The sequence below is a fragment of the Urocampus carinirostris genome, chromosome 4, assembly GCF_059441175.1.
Source record: "Urocampus carinirostris isolate Australia breed hairy pipefish chromosome 4, RoL_Ucar_1.0, whole genome shotgun sequence".
In the NCBI taxonomy this organism is placed as follows: domain Eukaryota; kingdom Metazoa; phylum Chordata; class Actinopteri; order Syngnathiformes; family Syngnathidae; genus Urocampus; species Urocampus carinirostris.
In genome coordinates, this window is record NC_142352.1 from 4399038 (window position 1) to 4412174 (window position 13137).

General features: G+C 40.7%; 1 protein-coding gene across 2 annotated transcripts in view; it reads left to right on the forward strand.

The window, feature by feature from the left end:
- The window catches only part of cd276 (CD276 molecule), a 174214-nt gene that overhangs the window by 92174 nt on the left and 68903 nt on the right, over positions 1–13137 (forward strand). For both annotated transcript variants that reach the window (XM_088333500.1, XM_088333501.1), the window contains one exon: positions 11345–11482. In XM_088333500.1, coding sequence (XP_088189626.1) covers positions 11345–11482 — 138 coding nt within the window. The remainder of the gene's footprint in view (positions 1–11344; positions 11483–13137) is intronic.

The following is a 13137-nucleotide window of genomic DNA, read 5'->3' on the forward strand; positions in this document are numbered from 1 at the left end:
TAACGGCGGACTTAAAAGCTGCTGGAACTACACCTGAGGAGAGTGATGTATTTATAATATTTAGAACTGAAGGCCCAATGACGCTAAAAAGACTTTTAATAAGTGAACCTGGGAGCGGGTCGAACTGGCAAGTTGTCGGTTTGGCCGCAGTCACCACTTGTTTGAGATCATCAAGTGACAGTTCACTAAAACCGGCCATTTTCCCTGGGCAGCCACCCTGTCGTGCATCTGTAAGTTTCAGTTCTTTAATATGAGTGGTACTAATAGTATCTTTAGCAATTTCTTCCTGTATGCATTGAATCTTTTTAGTGAAGAAGACCATTAAGTCCTGAGCAGAGTGTGTCGAACTATCAGCGGTAGTCTGTTGCCTTGTAAGCGATGCTACAGTGTCAAAAAGGGCTTTGGGGTTGTTCTTTTGAGACGCAATCACCTTCGAAAGGTAGGCCGATTTTGCAGAGGCAAGGGCCGCTTTATACTTTAACAAGCTATCACACCAGGTTTGATGGAAAACCTCAAGCTTGGTAGCGCGCCATTTTCTCTCCCATTTCCTGCATTCTTTTTTAAGGGTTCTAGTTTCATCAGTAAACCAAGGTGTGCGTCTTTTAGGACGTGATTTTAGTTTTAAGGGCGCTATGGTATCCATCACACTAGTCAGGGTGGTATTGAACTCATTCGTGAGTGAGTCAATCGAGCCAGTGTATTTAGGAAAGGACGCAACTGCTTCAGGAAGGAGTTCAAGGAGCTCAGAAACTGTGCCAGTGCTTATATTGCGTCCGCTAAATCCTTCAGCTTTTTTAACACTACATTTAGTTAGCACCTCAAATGTCACTAAATAATGATCGGAGATAACGGTAGTACACGGTAGCACCATAATGTTTGAGGTTAAAACTCCTCGAGTCAGAATCAAGTCTAGCGTGTTCCCATTTTTATGGGTTGGCAAATCAACTAGTTGAGTAAAACCAAATCCATCAAGTAAAGAACTAAACGCAATAGTGAGTGAACTGTGTGGGTCATTCATATGAATATTAAAGTCTCCCATAATTATAATTTTGTCTGCATAGGTTACTAGTTCAGACAAAAGTTCAGCGAATTCGTCTAAGAAAGTTGTGTATGGCCCAGGAGCACGATAGATAGTTATTACATCAATTGACAATTGAGGGGACCGCGTCACAAGAGCCTCAAACGTTTTGTAATTATTAGCGGTCCGTGGATTAAATTTAAGCGATTTTTCGGAGATTAGCGCAACACCACCACCCCTTTTCAGCGTGCGTGCTGTATGACTACTCTGGTAGTCTGGGGGAGAAGCATAATTAAGCGCTAAGTACTCATCCGGGCGTAACCACGTTTCACAAAGACCCATACAATTCAGTTTATAATCACGAATAATATTATCTACAAGTAAAGCTTTAGGGGCGAGGGATCTAACATTCAAAAGACCAAATTTTAGCTTTGCTGAATCATTTGACTTAGCTGAACTCTTTGTAGTCTTTGTCGAGATCTTCAAAAGCTCCCGGCGTTGTGGCCGTTCGTGAGCGCTGAGTTTAAAGCTTCGGTTGTCCGGCGAGGAATGAATGGTGGAATTAGTTACATCCTCTCGTCCATCCTCGTGTCCATCTTGCTGCTTAGACTTCACACGCTTCACACATCTACCTGCACGGCAGCCGCGTTTCCTTTCCGAACGCCGTCTCCGCCGGCGTCGCTTATTAAGAGGGATAGATGTCCACAACGAAGCCGGGTCTCTTTGAAGTTCGCTCGGTATATCATGAGCGGTATAAAAAGTGCCCGAAAAGTCGAAATTTAGACGCTCACCCAACCGAATAAGTTCGTCCCTACTGTAAGTGGTTTTAGCCACACATGTGTCCAAAAGTGAAAGCAAAAAAGACAAGAGAACAGCAATAAATAGAAGGTTAGCTGGAGAGCTACGAGCCGCAAGCATGTATCCATGCGCAGTCGCCATGTTTTGTGTGACGGATACTGGTACCAATCATCGGTATCGGCACCTGTAAGACCCAAATAGATCGATGCGCTTCCTGCTCGTAGGTGTTATTCTAACAATTATTTCTGCTCAGGCCAAACATAAAAAAAGAAATCTCTCGTCAGATGGCGCATTTCTGACAGAGTTTCATCTCCGGGAAGGATCCCCTCTGTTTGCCCTCCATCTTGGCTTCACTGTCTGAAGCCTTGACTGGCTGCCTTGAGACGCCATGCCAAGTTTTTGCAGATGCTTCATCATTCCCTCTTCCCGAAGCCAGCATTTTTTTTTTCTGTATTTTTTTCCTCTCTCCTCCATTATTATCTGGCCAGGGCGGGTATTCTCTGAAGGAGGCCTGTTTGTGCTACCGCCAGGCTCATAGCCATTCACTGGCTCGCCTGTTTTCTTTTCTTCTCCCCCTGTTCGGTTTGAATACTCAGGGGAAATTTGTCTGTGTCTCTGATATAGTTTTTTTTTTTTTTTCTTGCTGACCATTTTCCTTTTTTTTGTTTCTACTCATCAGCTTGCCCTTTACAGGGACATCATAACTCACTTTTATGTGATTTTACAAGAGAGCTGTGTGGAAAAAGCATTAATTAAAAACACAATTTATGTGTTAATATGCATAATGACGTTTGTGTCCTGATCCTTATTGGAGATAATGCAGCAAAAAATGCCCTTGATGAGAACTTTAACAGCAGACGGCGATAGTAAGCTCCAGCTTGCTTCGTGTATTGCCAGTGTTGTTTGAGCGAAAAAACAGCGATTGGCCATCTGGACCTGATGAAATGAGTCAAAAGTAGTCCTGAAAAGGTTCCTGCCAACTGTCCATCCCTCCCTTATGGATCTAAAGGTGGACTTTACTCAAGCTTCTGTTGTTATTTATTTTTTTAGAATTATGATTTAGATCGTAAAACTGATACTGATCAGCAATTTGATTCCATGCCCTTAAATCTCCAATACTGTTTTGGTCATAATGTTCAACATAACCCCATATTAGAGGTGTGATCGGGAATAGAAAATCCAGCCCGAACCGACCCGTGGGTATGAAAGCCCGAATCGACCCGAGCCCGACCAATTAAGTTGAGTCAAGTCATGTTTATTTGTATAGCCCTTAATCACAAAGGGTCTCAAAGGGCTGCACAGACCACATATTATTGCAAACAAATTAACTCTATTTGAGGGGAGGAGCCTGATTTTCATATTTTATTTGTGAGGACTCGGGAGGAGGAAGGAAATGTAATTTTCGCATGGCACAAACCTCTCTGTGTCTGACAGTACCAACAAGTGCACGCGCCGACGAGCTAAAAGCTGTGTTGCAATTATCCTTCATAAAGAAAAAGAAACATAGAATGAATGACGGTGGATAATTATTAATCATTATAATTTTCGGCCTAAGAGCTTACCTCTACCCCTTGTACAACATTTTGTACAGGCGCTATTTATGTATGCGTTCAATGTACACAGTAGCTGTTTCTGATCAAATATAAGCAGCTACACTCTGTGTCCATGCTTAGGGAATAAAGGAAAACATGGAATTGTATTGCGTGACAGTAACAGAAAACAAAAAGACTTAAAGAAATTACAGGTATATTTTGTAGAAAAAAGGAGTACTTTGCAGGATTGCAATTTTTAAAAGAAAAGTATATTAATGTTTAAAGACTTTAAGGGACAATGATGAAGTCCTGTGTGTATTGTTTCGAACTCTTAAGTCTCTTCCGTGTTCGCATTAGTTTTGTTTACAATCGCCATTACTGCTCGCACTTCTCTTATTCATTCCCCACCAGGGTTGGGTAGGGTTACTTTAACTTGATTACTTTAAATTACTTTTGGATTACTCCAATACCAAATATGCTAATAAAATACAAAATAAACTAAATATGAATAAAATGATGACTCACAACACGTGGTAAGCTTTCTCTCCCGGCTTTGATCTCTTTGATCTCCGGCAAAACTAACATCAAATGCGACAGAAACAAAATGAAAAATAAATCCAAACAGCTTGCCAACATCATTTTTGCCGTTCCATGTATTCCGTTACTCCCCAAGCCTGCACAAAATATAGTCATTTTATTCATATATAGTTTAATCTTGTATTAGCATATTTGGTATAGGAGTAATCCAAAAGTAATTGAAAGTAATCAAGTTAAAGTAACCCTACCCAACCCTGATCCCCAAACACGCACCAGTATACTCACTCTCAGGTCCCCCCTGAGTGCAAAACATGAATATATGACCAAAAGCCTTGCTAAACTAACGGGAAAGTGCCATATAATTAGAGTGCTACTCATGTGACAACACCAACAAACAAGTATGAACATATAAATAAAATCAAAGGATTATTGGAATGTAATGCCTGATGGCGTGTGGCATCAATTCATAGACTTCATGCACTCACATCATAATTCTAATCACTGACACGAGAGAAAGAGATATGGTAAATGGTCTGCATTTATATAGCGCTTTTCAAGTCAATGAAGACCTAAAACCAAAAACCGCTTTACAATGTGCTTCACACTTACCCATTCACACACACTCACACACAAATAGGGAGTCAGCCATGCAAGGCGCCTACCTGCTTATTGGGGGCATTAGGGATTCAGTGTCTTGCCCAAGGACACTCCTACATATAACACGGAGGAGCCGGGACTCGAACCTGCGACCTCTTGCTCCTAAGACGAGAGATGGAGGGTTTGTTGGAAATCTGAAAAGTGAACACTTATTGGGTCTTCATGAGCTTTTAATATGAACGGAAACACAGCATATCTTGTCTGTGAAAGAGAAAGTTTTTGCTCAATAAACTATACTACGGGGTTACATTTGAGCAGTTTCTTGTTGGACTACAAGCAACTACCAAGTTTTTTTCCATTTCTTTTTCAAGGTTACAGTATTCATTTATCTTAAACAAAATGTAGTAATTGTATTTAAATGTAGTTTATTTTATCTTTAATTAGCATATTTGGTATTGGAGTCATCCTGTCATGATTACCGATGTGAATCACCTGTGCCCGCTCATTTGGCGCCAACAGCTGCAGGCTCTGACTGGCTCCCTGTCCCTATTTAAACCCAGTCCTGTTAATCCCCTGTTGTCAGTCCGTCTGTGAACTTTTGTTTATACAAGGCAATCCTTTTTCGACCCTAAATCCCGCCTGTCCCGTTTTTGCTCCCGTTTGTCTCCGGCTACGACCTGTTATGATCCCAGCCACGTCTGCTCTCCCGTCACGGGTTTTGAACCATTTTTGATCCCGACTACGTCTACTCTGCCGTCCTGGTTTACGACTCGTTTCCGACCCCGCTTTGCTCTCCCAGTCCCGGCTACCGACCAGTTTTTCCGTCCCTGACACCGCCATCGCTCGCTACGGAAGATCCACTTCCGTGTTCGGATCACAATCTGAGTGCGAGAGCGACTTGCTTCCCGCGTCCAGCGAACACCGGATCGTGGGCACAGCCCTACATCTCTTTTAATAAAACTTGTGGTAAACGTTACGCAATTGGGTCCTGTTTCCGTTCTGGTCCCGACACATCCAAAAGTACTGTAAATTCCGGACTATAGAGCGCACTTGATTATAAGCCGCACCCACCACATTTTAAGAGGATAACCGCTTTTGTACTTACACAAGCCGCACCTGTATATAAGCCGCATGCGCCCACATTAAAACATGTAACACAATCACAAAATTAACCCAAACCCTACTTTGAGTCCCGCGATATTAACCAAACATAAAGTACACAGTTCAAAAACCACAGCCGGCATAATTACGGAAAATGATACTGGTACTTATAATTTAATGCAGACCAGCAGAGTCCGGTTAAAAGTAATCCAAGGAAAAAAGTGTATATTTCCAAAGGTAAGGGTGGGAAAAATATATATCCACTATTGTCTGCCGTGTCCACAAACACTCACCTTTACCGGTCCCCACTTCCCTTCATCCCCCGCGTCTGTTACGCCCCTTCCTTTTAATTGGTGAGTGCAAGACTTATCAGAATAAGTGTCCAAAATAAATACAAATAAATACAGTACAAAAATATACAGTTGCAAATACATATTATACATGGTTACACATATTTACAAAGAAAGACGGTAAACCGAGAGAGTTTTCAAAGCTTTAATAATAATATTATAACTTTCATTCCAAACCGTGCCTGTGAAGGGTAGCAAAGCGCTACTAACAACACGCTCGCAACACAGTTAAGGAGTCTGTTGAAAAAAACATACCGTACATATAGAAATCACGGTAAACCCTTCTCATCTTCCTCCCTATAGCTGACGTCATCAAAGTTGTCCTCGTTTAGAATGGGAAAGAGACTTTGTCATTTAAACTTCGTCCCACTCTTCCTTAATCAAAAACACGCTAGCAACACGCTCGCAAGGTAAAGTTTGCGTGCAGAAGCTCTGTTTCCTTCTGTATCGGATTGCTCGTTTGCGTTTAGCTAGTAAGCTGCGTCATGTGCCTTGAACTCGAGCCCCCCTGGCGGCCGTTAGAAAAATAACATAAATTGGCCGCATCACTGAATAAGCCGCAGGAATGAACGTTTGGGAAAAAAGTACCGGCTTATAGTCCGAAATTTACGGTAATCAGGTTAAATGATTGCAATATTATGCTACTTGTTCTGTTACATTTTTTATCAGATAACTATTATCTTTATCGGATACCATTTGTAAAGTAAACCTCCTAACCCTCCCCGTCCTTGTTGTTTTTCTCAACTTGTGCACCTTGCTCGTACACGTAATAAGAACATACATCAGGCTAACAACTTCCCCTTCCCCCAACTCTTTAAACACCTCCATCTCTCAGGGTAGGGTGAATATTGCGTTCTGAGTGGATAGCGGACTGGTTTGTAGACTCCCCATCTCCGGTTTCATTTCCGTGTTGAGAATTACCTCACACGTGTGAGTCGCCAGGATCTCACCTCAGGAGATAGATTTTTTTGAAAGAGAAATTTTGAATTACATCCAAGTTATTGTATTTCCTGACATTACAATAGCTCTTCCTTAATGTAGACATTCATCATTCGTAGAGGCAGCAACCTTTAAGGCACAGGTGTGAAACAGGCGGCCCGCGGGCCAGATCAGGCCCGGTAAGGGATTGTATCCGGCCCGCGAGACAACACTCAGAGAAGCGCAAGAGAAAAACAAGCTGCAGGTTGAAATATGTCAACTTGTTGCCAAAGCCAGGTGCCTTTCACAAAGAAACTGTACTTGTATTTATCTCTCTCTCTCTCTCTCTCTCTCTCTCTTTATTTTCCACTCCTTTTCTCCCACTCTGTCTCTTTCTCTCTCTGTGTCTGTCTTTTTCTCTTCCTTTGTTGCTCTTTGTCTCTTTCTCTGTGTCTTTTAATTCCTTTTGCTCTAACTTCCTTTTTTCCTTTTCTCTCTTTTCTCTTTCTCTCTTCATACCCTTCACGCTTTCTTTTCTCTTGTCTCTCCTTCTGTCTTTCTATTTCTCTTTGGATTTCTTTCTTCCTCTCCCTTTCTTTTCCCCCTCTCTCACGACATTTTATCTTTTGTTTCTCACGCTCTCTCCCTCTCTCTCGTTTTCTTTCTTTGTCCCGCCCTCTCTCCTTTTCCCTCCCTCTTTCTCTTATATCTTTATCTCTTTTTCTTTCTCTTTAATTATACTAGTCCGGCCCCCGACAGAATAATTGTTCTATCGTGTGGCACCCGAGTTAAAATGAGTTTGACACCCCTGCTTTCAGGGATTTGAGATGCTTTTGTGATTCTCACTAGACGCTGTAAGCAAATATCGCGCATTGGTGTTGGCAATTTTAATTGCGGTGTCTTCTGGTTTGAAAATGTGTCATATGTCCTTCAATGATGACCATTAAATGTTATGTACAACAAAAAATGTGTCTGAAACTAATCACAAAAAGTGAGCGGACACCAGCCATAAAGTTCCCTGTCCCATTTTTCACAACTTGAAACGCAATAAGACGACTCATCTTAAAAAACCCATTGTTGCAAAGTATTAAGGATTGCTAATCAGAAAATATAACAGAACACTTTAAAATTAAGTTTATTATAAATCTACTTATAACATTCATTGCATGTATATGACATCGCTGTTTTCCATCTGTCATCAGTATGTACCTGTATTTACTCATCTTCTTTCATGCAATTTTTGCGTTGCGTCGTCTTCTACAAGCCACGTGAACTCCTCTTTCCACAATGCTTTTAATGTACGTTTACGTTTTGTAGCGTCATCAATTTTGTTAGCTTCTTTTGAATCTTTCTTCTGGGGCTGAGGTTTTGGCTTGATTCCTAACCAATCATCCATTTTTCTTGTGTTCTCTGTGCGTCTACTTTGGAAAATGATATGCAAATGCACCACCTTATAAGGCGAAGAAAGTTATCCGATGCAGGCTTCTGATTGGCTGCCGAGAATGCAAAAATGCCAAACGAACCGAAATTCCCAAACCGAATGAAGATTTTGAAATCGGAATAAAGCAAACGTTTAATTTGATTTGAAAAAAACAAATAGAAAACAATTTTTTTTTTTCTTTCTTGAAAAAGTTGTCGGCCACCCAGGCAGAGACGTTGTGTTTGTTGTTCGCCCGAAGTAAAAGATACTCGCCCTGGGCGACGTTATTTCAGACACTGGGATTGAAGAAAGCAGTGCCTAATGGTTTTCGTGAATTCATTAACCAAAACAACTGTTTTCCAGGCTCTATATTGTCTACTTTTATGAAGGGGAGTTATAGTTATCAAAGATTATACATTTATTCTGTTTTTAATATTGGACAACTGCAAAGGAGATATTATAGGAACCCAGTTCCTTAGTTTGACAATTACTGTGCACCATTTTGTTGCTAACGGCCAATCCTGTTGCTGTTCTTTGATTACCACACCCCATAGGGCTGCTTTTGTAACCATGCAGATTAATGAGAAGAGGAGGTTCAGGGGAAGGCCTCGGCAGGGTCTGAATTCCTCATCTGAAAGCGTCTCTCCCTGTCCTCTAAACAAGTTCAAACTCCATTCATGTATTTACTTCTTAGTGTCTTGGTTGGTTGGATGCCTTGACCACTGGGATTGGGAAGAACTTCCTTCGTGTTTACTAAAGTTTAAACTTAAAATTTAGTCCTTCGAGCTGGATTTGATGATAAGCGTGCACTGTTTATGAGCAGGCTGAGTGGCCTTACTAGTAATATAAATCTGTTTTGGATAATAACAATGCTAGTTTTATGCAAACTCCAAATACAATGTAGCACAGCACATATTTGGGAAATTATATATATTTTTCATGTATAAGAAGCGCTGGTATATTCATTGCAAGAACAGCTGAACTATGAAAAAACTGATTTAGAGGCCAGAATATGTTTGCTGGCTTTTCTGCCTCATATTAGATACTGTATTTTAACGACCATAGAGTCATAAAAGGGACATTTTCTTCAAACTGTGCAGCTCGCCCTATTGTGCAGTGTGCCCCGGGGACACCCCCAAAAAAAAGTTTGCTCTACATGAATAGATTCGATATTTACGATTGTCACTATCATTCCAAGCAGGATATTAGTCACGTTCATATCAGTTTTTTAACCAGAACAGGTTTGATATCACAGTTGTACATTAAGTCTAAAATCCAGGGTTCCCATGGCTGCTTGATATCCTTAACAATGCTGAAATTTGAATGTTGTATTTTCAAGGTTTGAAAAATGTTTGATGTGTGAAGTGCTTGTAAATGCTTGAAATTGTTGCCTGCTTTAAAATGACGCTGACACTGCTTTCTGGTGGCTTTGCTTTGCCATTACATTTCTTCCCTTGTAATTAAGGGAAACTGTAATAAGTTTGTATGTCCTAAAGCGTCATTGCCCAAAAAGAGATGCTACAACAATAGAGGGCGCTGTGAAATGTTTTAGTGCAAGGAAGACGTATCAATTATGTACATTTATTATGGACCATGCAAAAAATTTAGGGGAGGATTTTTAAGCGTTAAATTGGAATGGGAAGAACTTCCTGCAACTGAAAATGTAGGCTACATAATACCGTGGTTTTACTCAATATGGGGAGAGATTTGTCTCAAAAGGATATTCACCATTTACTCAAGAACTCAAAATCTTACTTGTGTGATTGAATTGTTTGCCATGTTTCACAACAAGTCAGCTTTAAAATGACACCAACACTGCCCTCACGCAAGCAAAATGGCAGTTATGTAAACCACAGATATATTTGCAAAATACATGATTCACACCGAATTTTTTTTTTAATGGTTCTGGAGAACGCGTGTGCGTCACAGTTCTGAGGTCATGAGATCGAACCCAGAGCACACAGTTTGATATCTGTTTCTAGAATAACTGCTTATGATGTTATTACTATGCTATTACCAGGTTAATTGTTAAAAATATGGTTTAACAGGGGCGGCATGACGGATGGGTGGTTGGCGCGCAGCCCCACGGTGCAGAGGCTCAGGGTTCAAGTCCAGCTATCGCAAGTGTTCATTTTACCTGTGAAAAGTGATGGGTCCCGGGGACTGGCATGCTCAAAAATCTATGGGTCCCAACAGAGATCTATGGGCCCCCAAAATTTAGTGTGCTCCATGCACTTACAAACTGTCGTATTTTCCCTTTCAAAATACAAAAAAAATCTTTTTTTTTTTTTTTCAAACATGTTTATTTATGTAGTTTAACAGGTTCTATTGTACATGTGTTTCCTCATATCAAATATATTGTTAATGAACATTTTGTTGTGAGACACTGAGTTGCTCGACATGAATGAGGTTTATTATTAAAAAAAGTTCAAAAATGAAGTCGCTTGGACGTTCACTGTAGAAGGATCAGCACAAACCTGTCTTTTTTCATTTTCTCATTTTATACTTTTTTTCTTAACTTCTTTATACAACATAATCATTTGTAATATAATGCATCAAAGCAAGTGAGCCGTTTGAGAGCCGGCTCTGTAATGAGTTGAGCCGAAAACGCTGGTTCTCTAAAAAGAGACGGACTTTCACTACACCACTCAAACTCGAGATCGGCGTGCAGACGAAAACTCGAACCGCGAGACCAAAACAACAATGGCGTATCTGCCTGACCAAAAGTTTGGAGTTTGGTACATCTTTGTTAAATAATGATAATGCCAATTTCGTGACAAAAAAGTTACGTCCCGGGGACGCACGTTAATTAGACACGATGCATCCCCAGCAAAAATAATGCGTCTAGGACGCAGGGACGCGGGCAAACGAAAACATTGAAGTTATATAAAAAATAAAAAATAAAAAAAGCAGTACAAACCCTGAAAACCAAATTTAAAGAGGAACTAATGGGATCATTAGATTTAAATACTGATTCAACCAAACCACACTAAGATGGAAAAAGTGCGATGAGACGAGTTTGATTCAAACGTTCTGTGTGACTCATGATATTCCACCTCCTTCCCCGCTTCAGGCCAGAACATCTCCTTCCCCCCTGTGGCGCTGTGGGTGACCGTGGGTCTGGCCGTGTGCCTGCTGGTCCTGCTCGTGGCGCTGGCCGCCGTCTGCCGCAGGAAGATCAAGGAGAGTTGCGAGGAGGCCAGGAGAGAAGGTAAGGAGGCCATCCGACTCCGTCGGGTATTCTGGCGTCTCGCTAATGATGGCTTCGCCGCCGGTCTGCAGTCAACCTTTAATCCTCATAAGTTGAATCAAGTGAGGCTCTTTCATTTTTGGAATGCTAACACTTTCAGATATACTGCTAACTAGGGGAGGAAAAATGTCGAATGACCAAAGGTGGATAGTGTCACCAAAAATGGTACTCAAGGAAAAGTAATGTTTTTCAATGTAGGAGTCCTACTTTAAAAACTACTTGATTGCTAATTGTGTAATGCCATAAGGAGTGTTTGAAATAACGTCTGCCCGGATGCCCGGGGTGTGCATTTTTAACGTCGGGCTTACACGTCTCTGCCCGGGTGGCCGACAACTTTTTCAAGGTAAAAAAAAAAACAACTTTCGTTTATATTTTTATTTTTTTTTATTTTTTTCAAATCAAACGTTTGCTTTATTCCGATTTCGAAATCTTTGTTCCGTTTGGAAATTTGGGAATTTCGCTTCGTTTGCATACTCGGCAGCCAATCAGAAGCCTGCATCGAATAACTCCGTGCTTCCGGACTTTCCCGAGCGTTATAAGGTCATCAGGTCATATTATTATAAGGTCATGCATTTGCATATTATTTTCCAAAGTAGATGCACACAGAAGACAAGAAAAATGGATAAGTGGTGAGGAATCGAGCCAAAACCTCCGCCACAGAAGAAAGGTTCAAAAGAAGCTGACAAAATTGATGACGCTAAAAAACGTAAACGTACATTAAAAGAATCGTGGAAAGAGGAGTTCACGTGGCTTGTAGCAAACATTTCATGAATGAAGATGAGTAAATACAGGTACATACTGATGGCAGATGGAAAACAGCGATGTCATATACATGCAATGAATGTTATAAGTAGATTTATAATCAACTTAATTTTAAAGTGTTGTTCTGTTATATATTCCGATTATCAATCCTTAATACTTTGCAATAATGGGTATTTTTTTGCGATTAGTCGTCCTATTGTGTTTCAAGTTGTGAAAAATGGGGCAGGCAACTATATGGCTGGGCAACTTTTCTGAGTTGTCTGCCCTGGTGTCCTGTAACTTTTTGTTATGAGTTTCAGACACTGCCTGAGGCTTAAGTTTTGTTGAACAATTCACATTCAATGCCTCTGACGACCATAGACAGCAAACATCCGGTACTCCAGTCAACTTGGAATGCAGTAAAAGTTCAATTCTTTATTCCCCAATGGGAAGAACTTCCTGTAACTGAAAATGTGAGCTACATATTACCATCATTTTACCCAACACTTTTGTGGAAAGAGATTTGTCTCCAAAATATTTACACACAAATATATTCACAATCTACTCAAGATCTAAAAATCACATGCGTGTAATTGAAATTGTTGCAATGTCTCGCAACAAGCCAGATTTAAAATGACGCCATCACTGCTCTTATGCAAGCAAAATCGCATCGCGCTCCATGCTGCAATCTGGGTTCCATTCCCTTTGCATCAATTTTTTTGCAATTGTGACCTTGATACACTTCAGTTGATCAATCAAGCACAATCCTCGCTATTACTGGGGTTTTAAGTATTTGCTCCTTATAGTCCGATGCGCCCCGTATACGAAAAAATACCACAGAAAACAAATTTTTCGCATGCGTAACGGATTTTCAT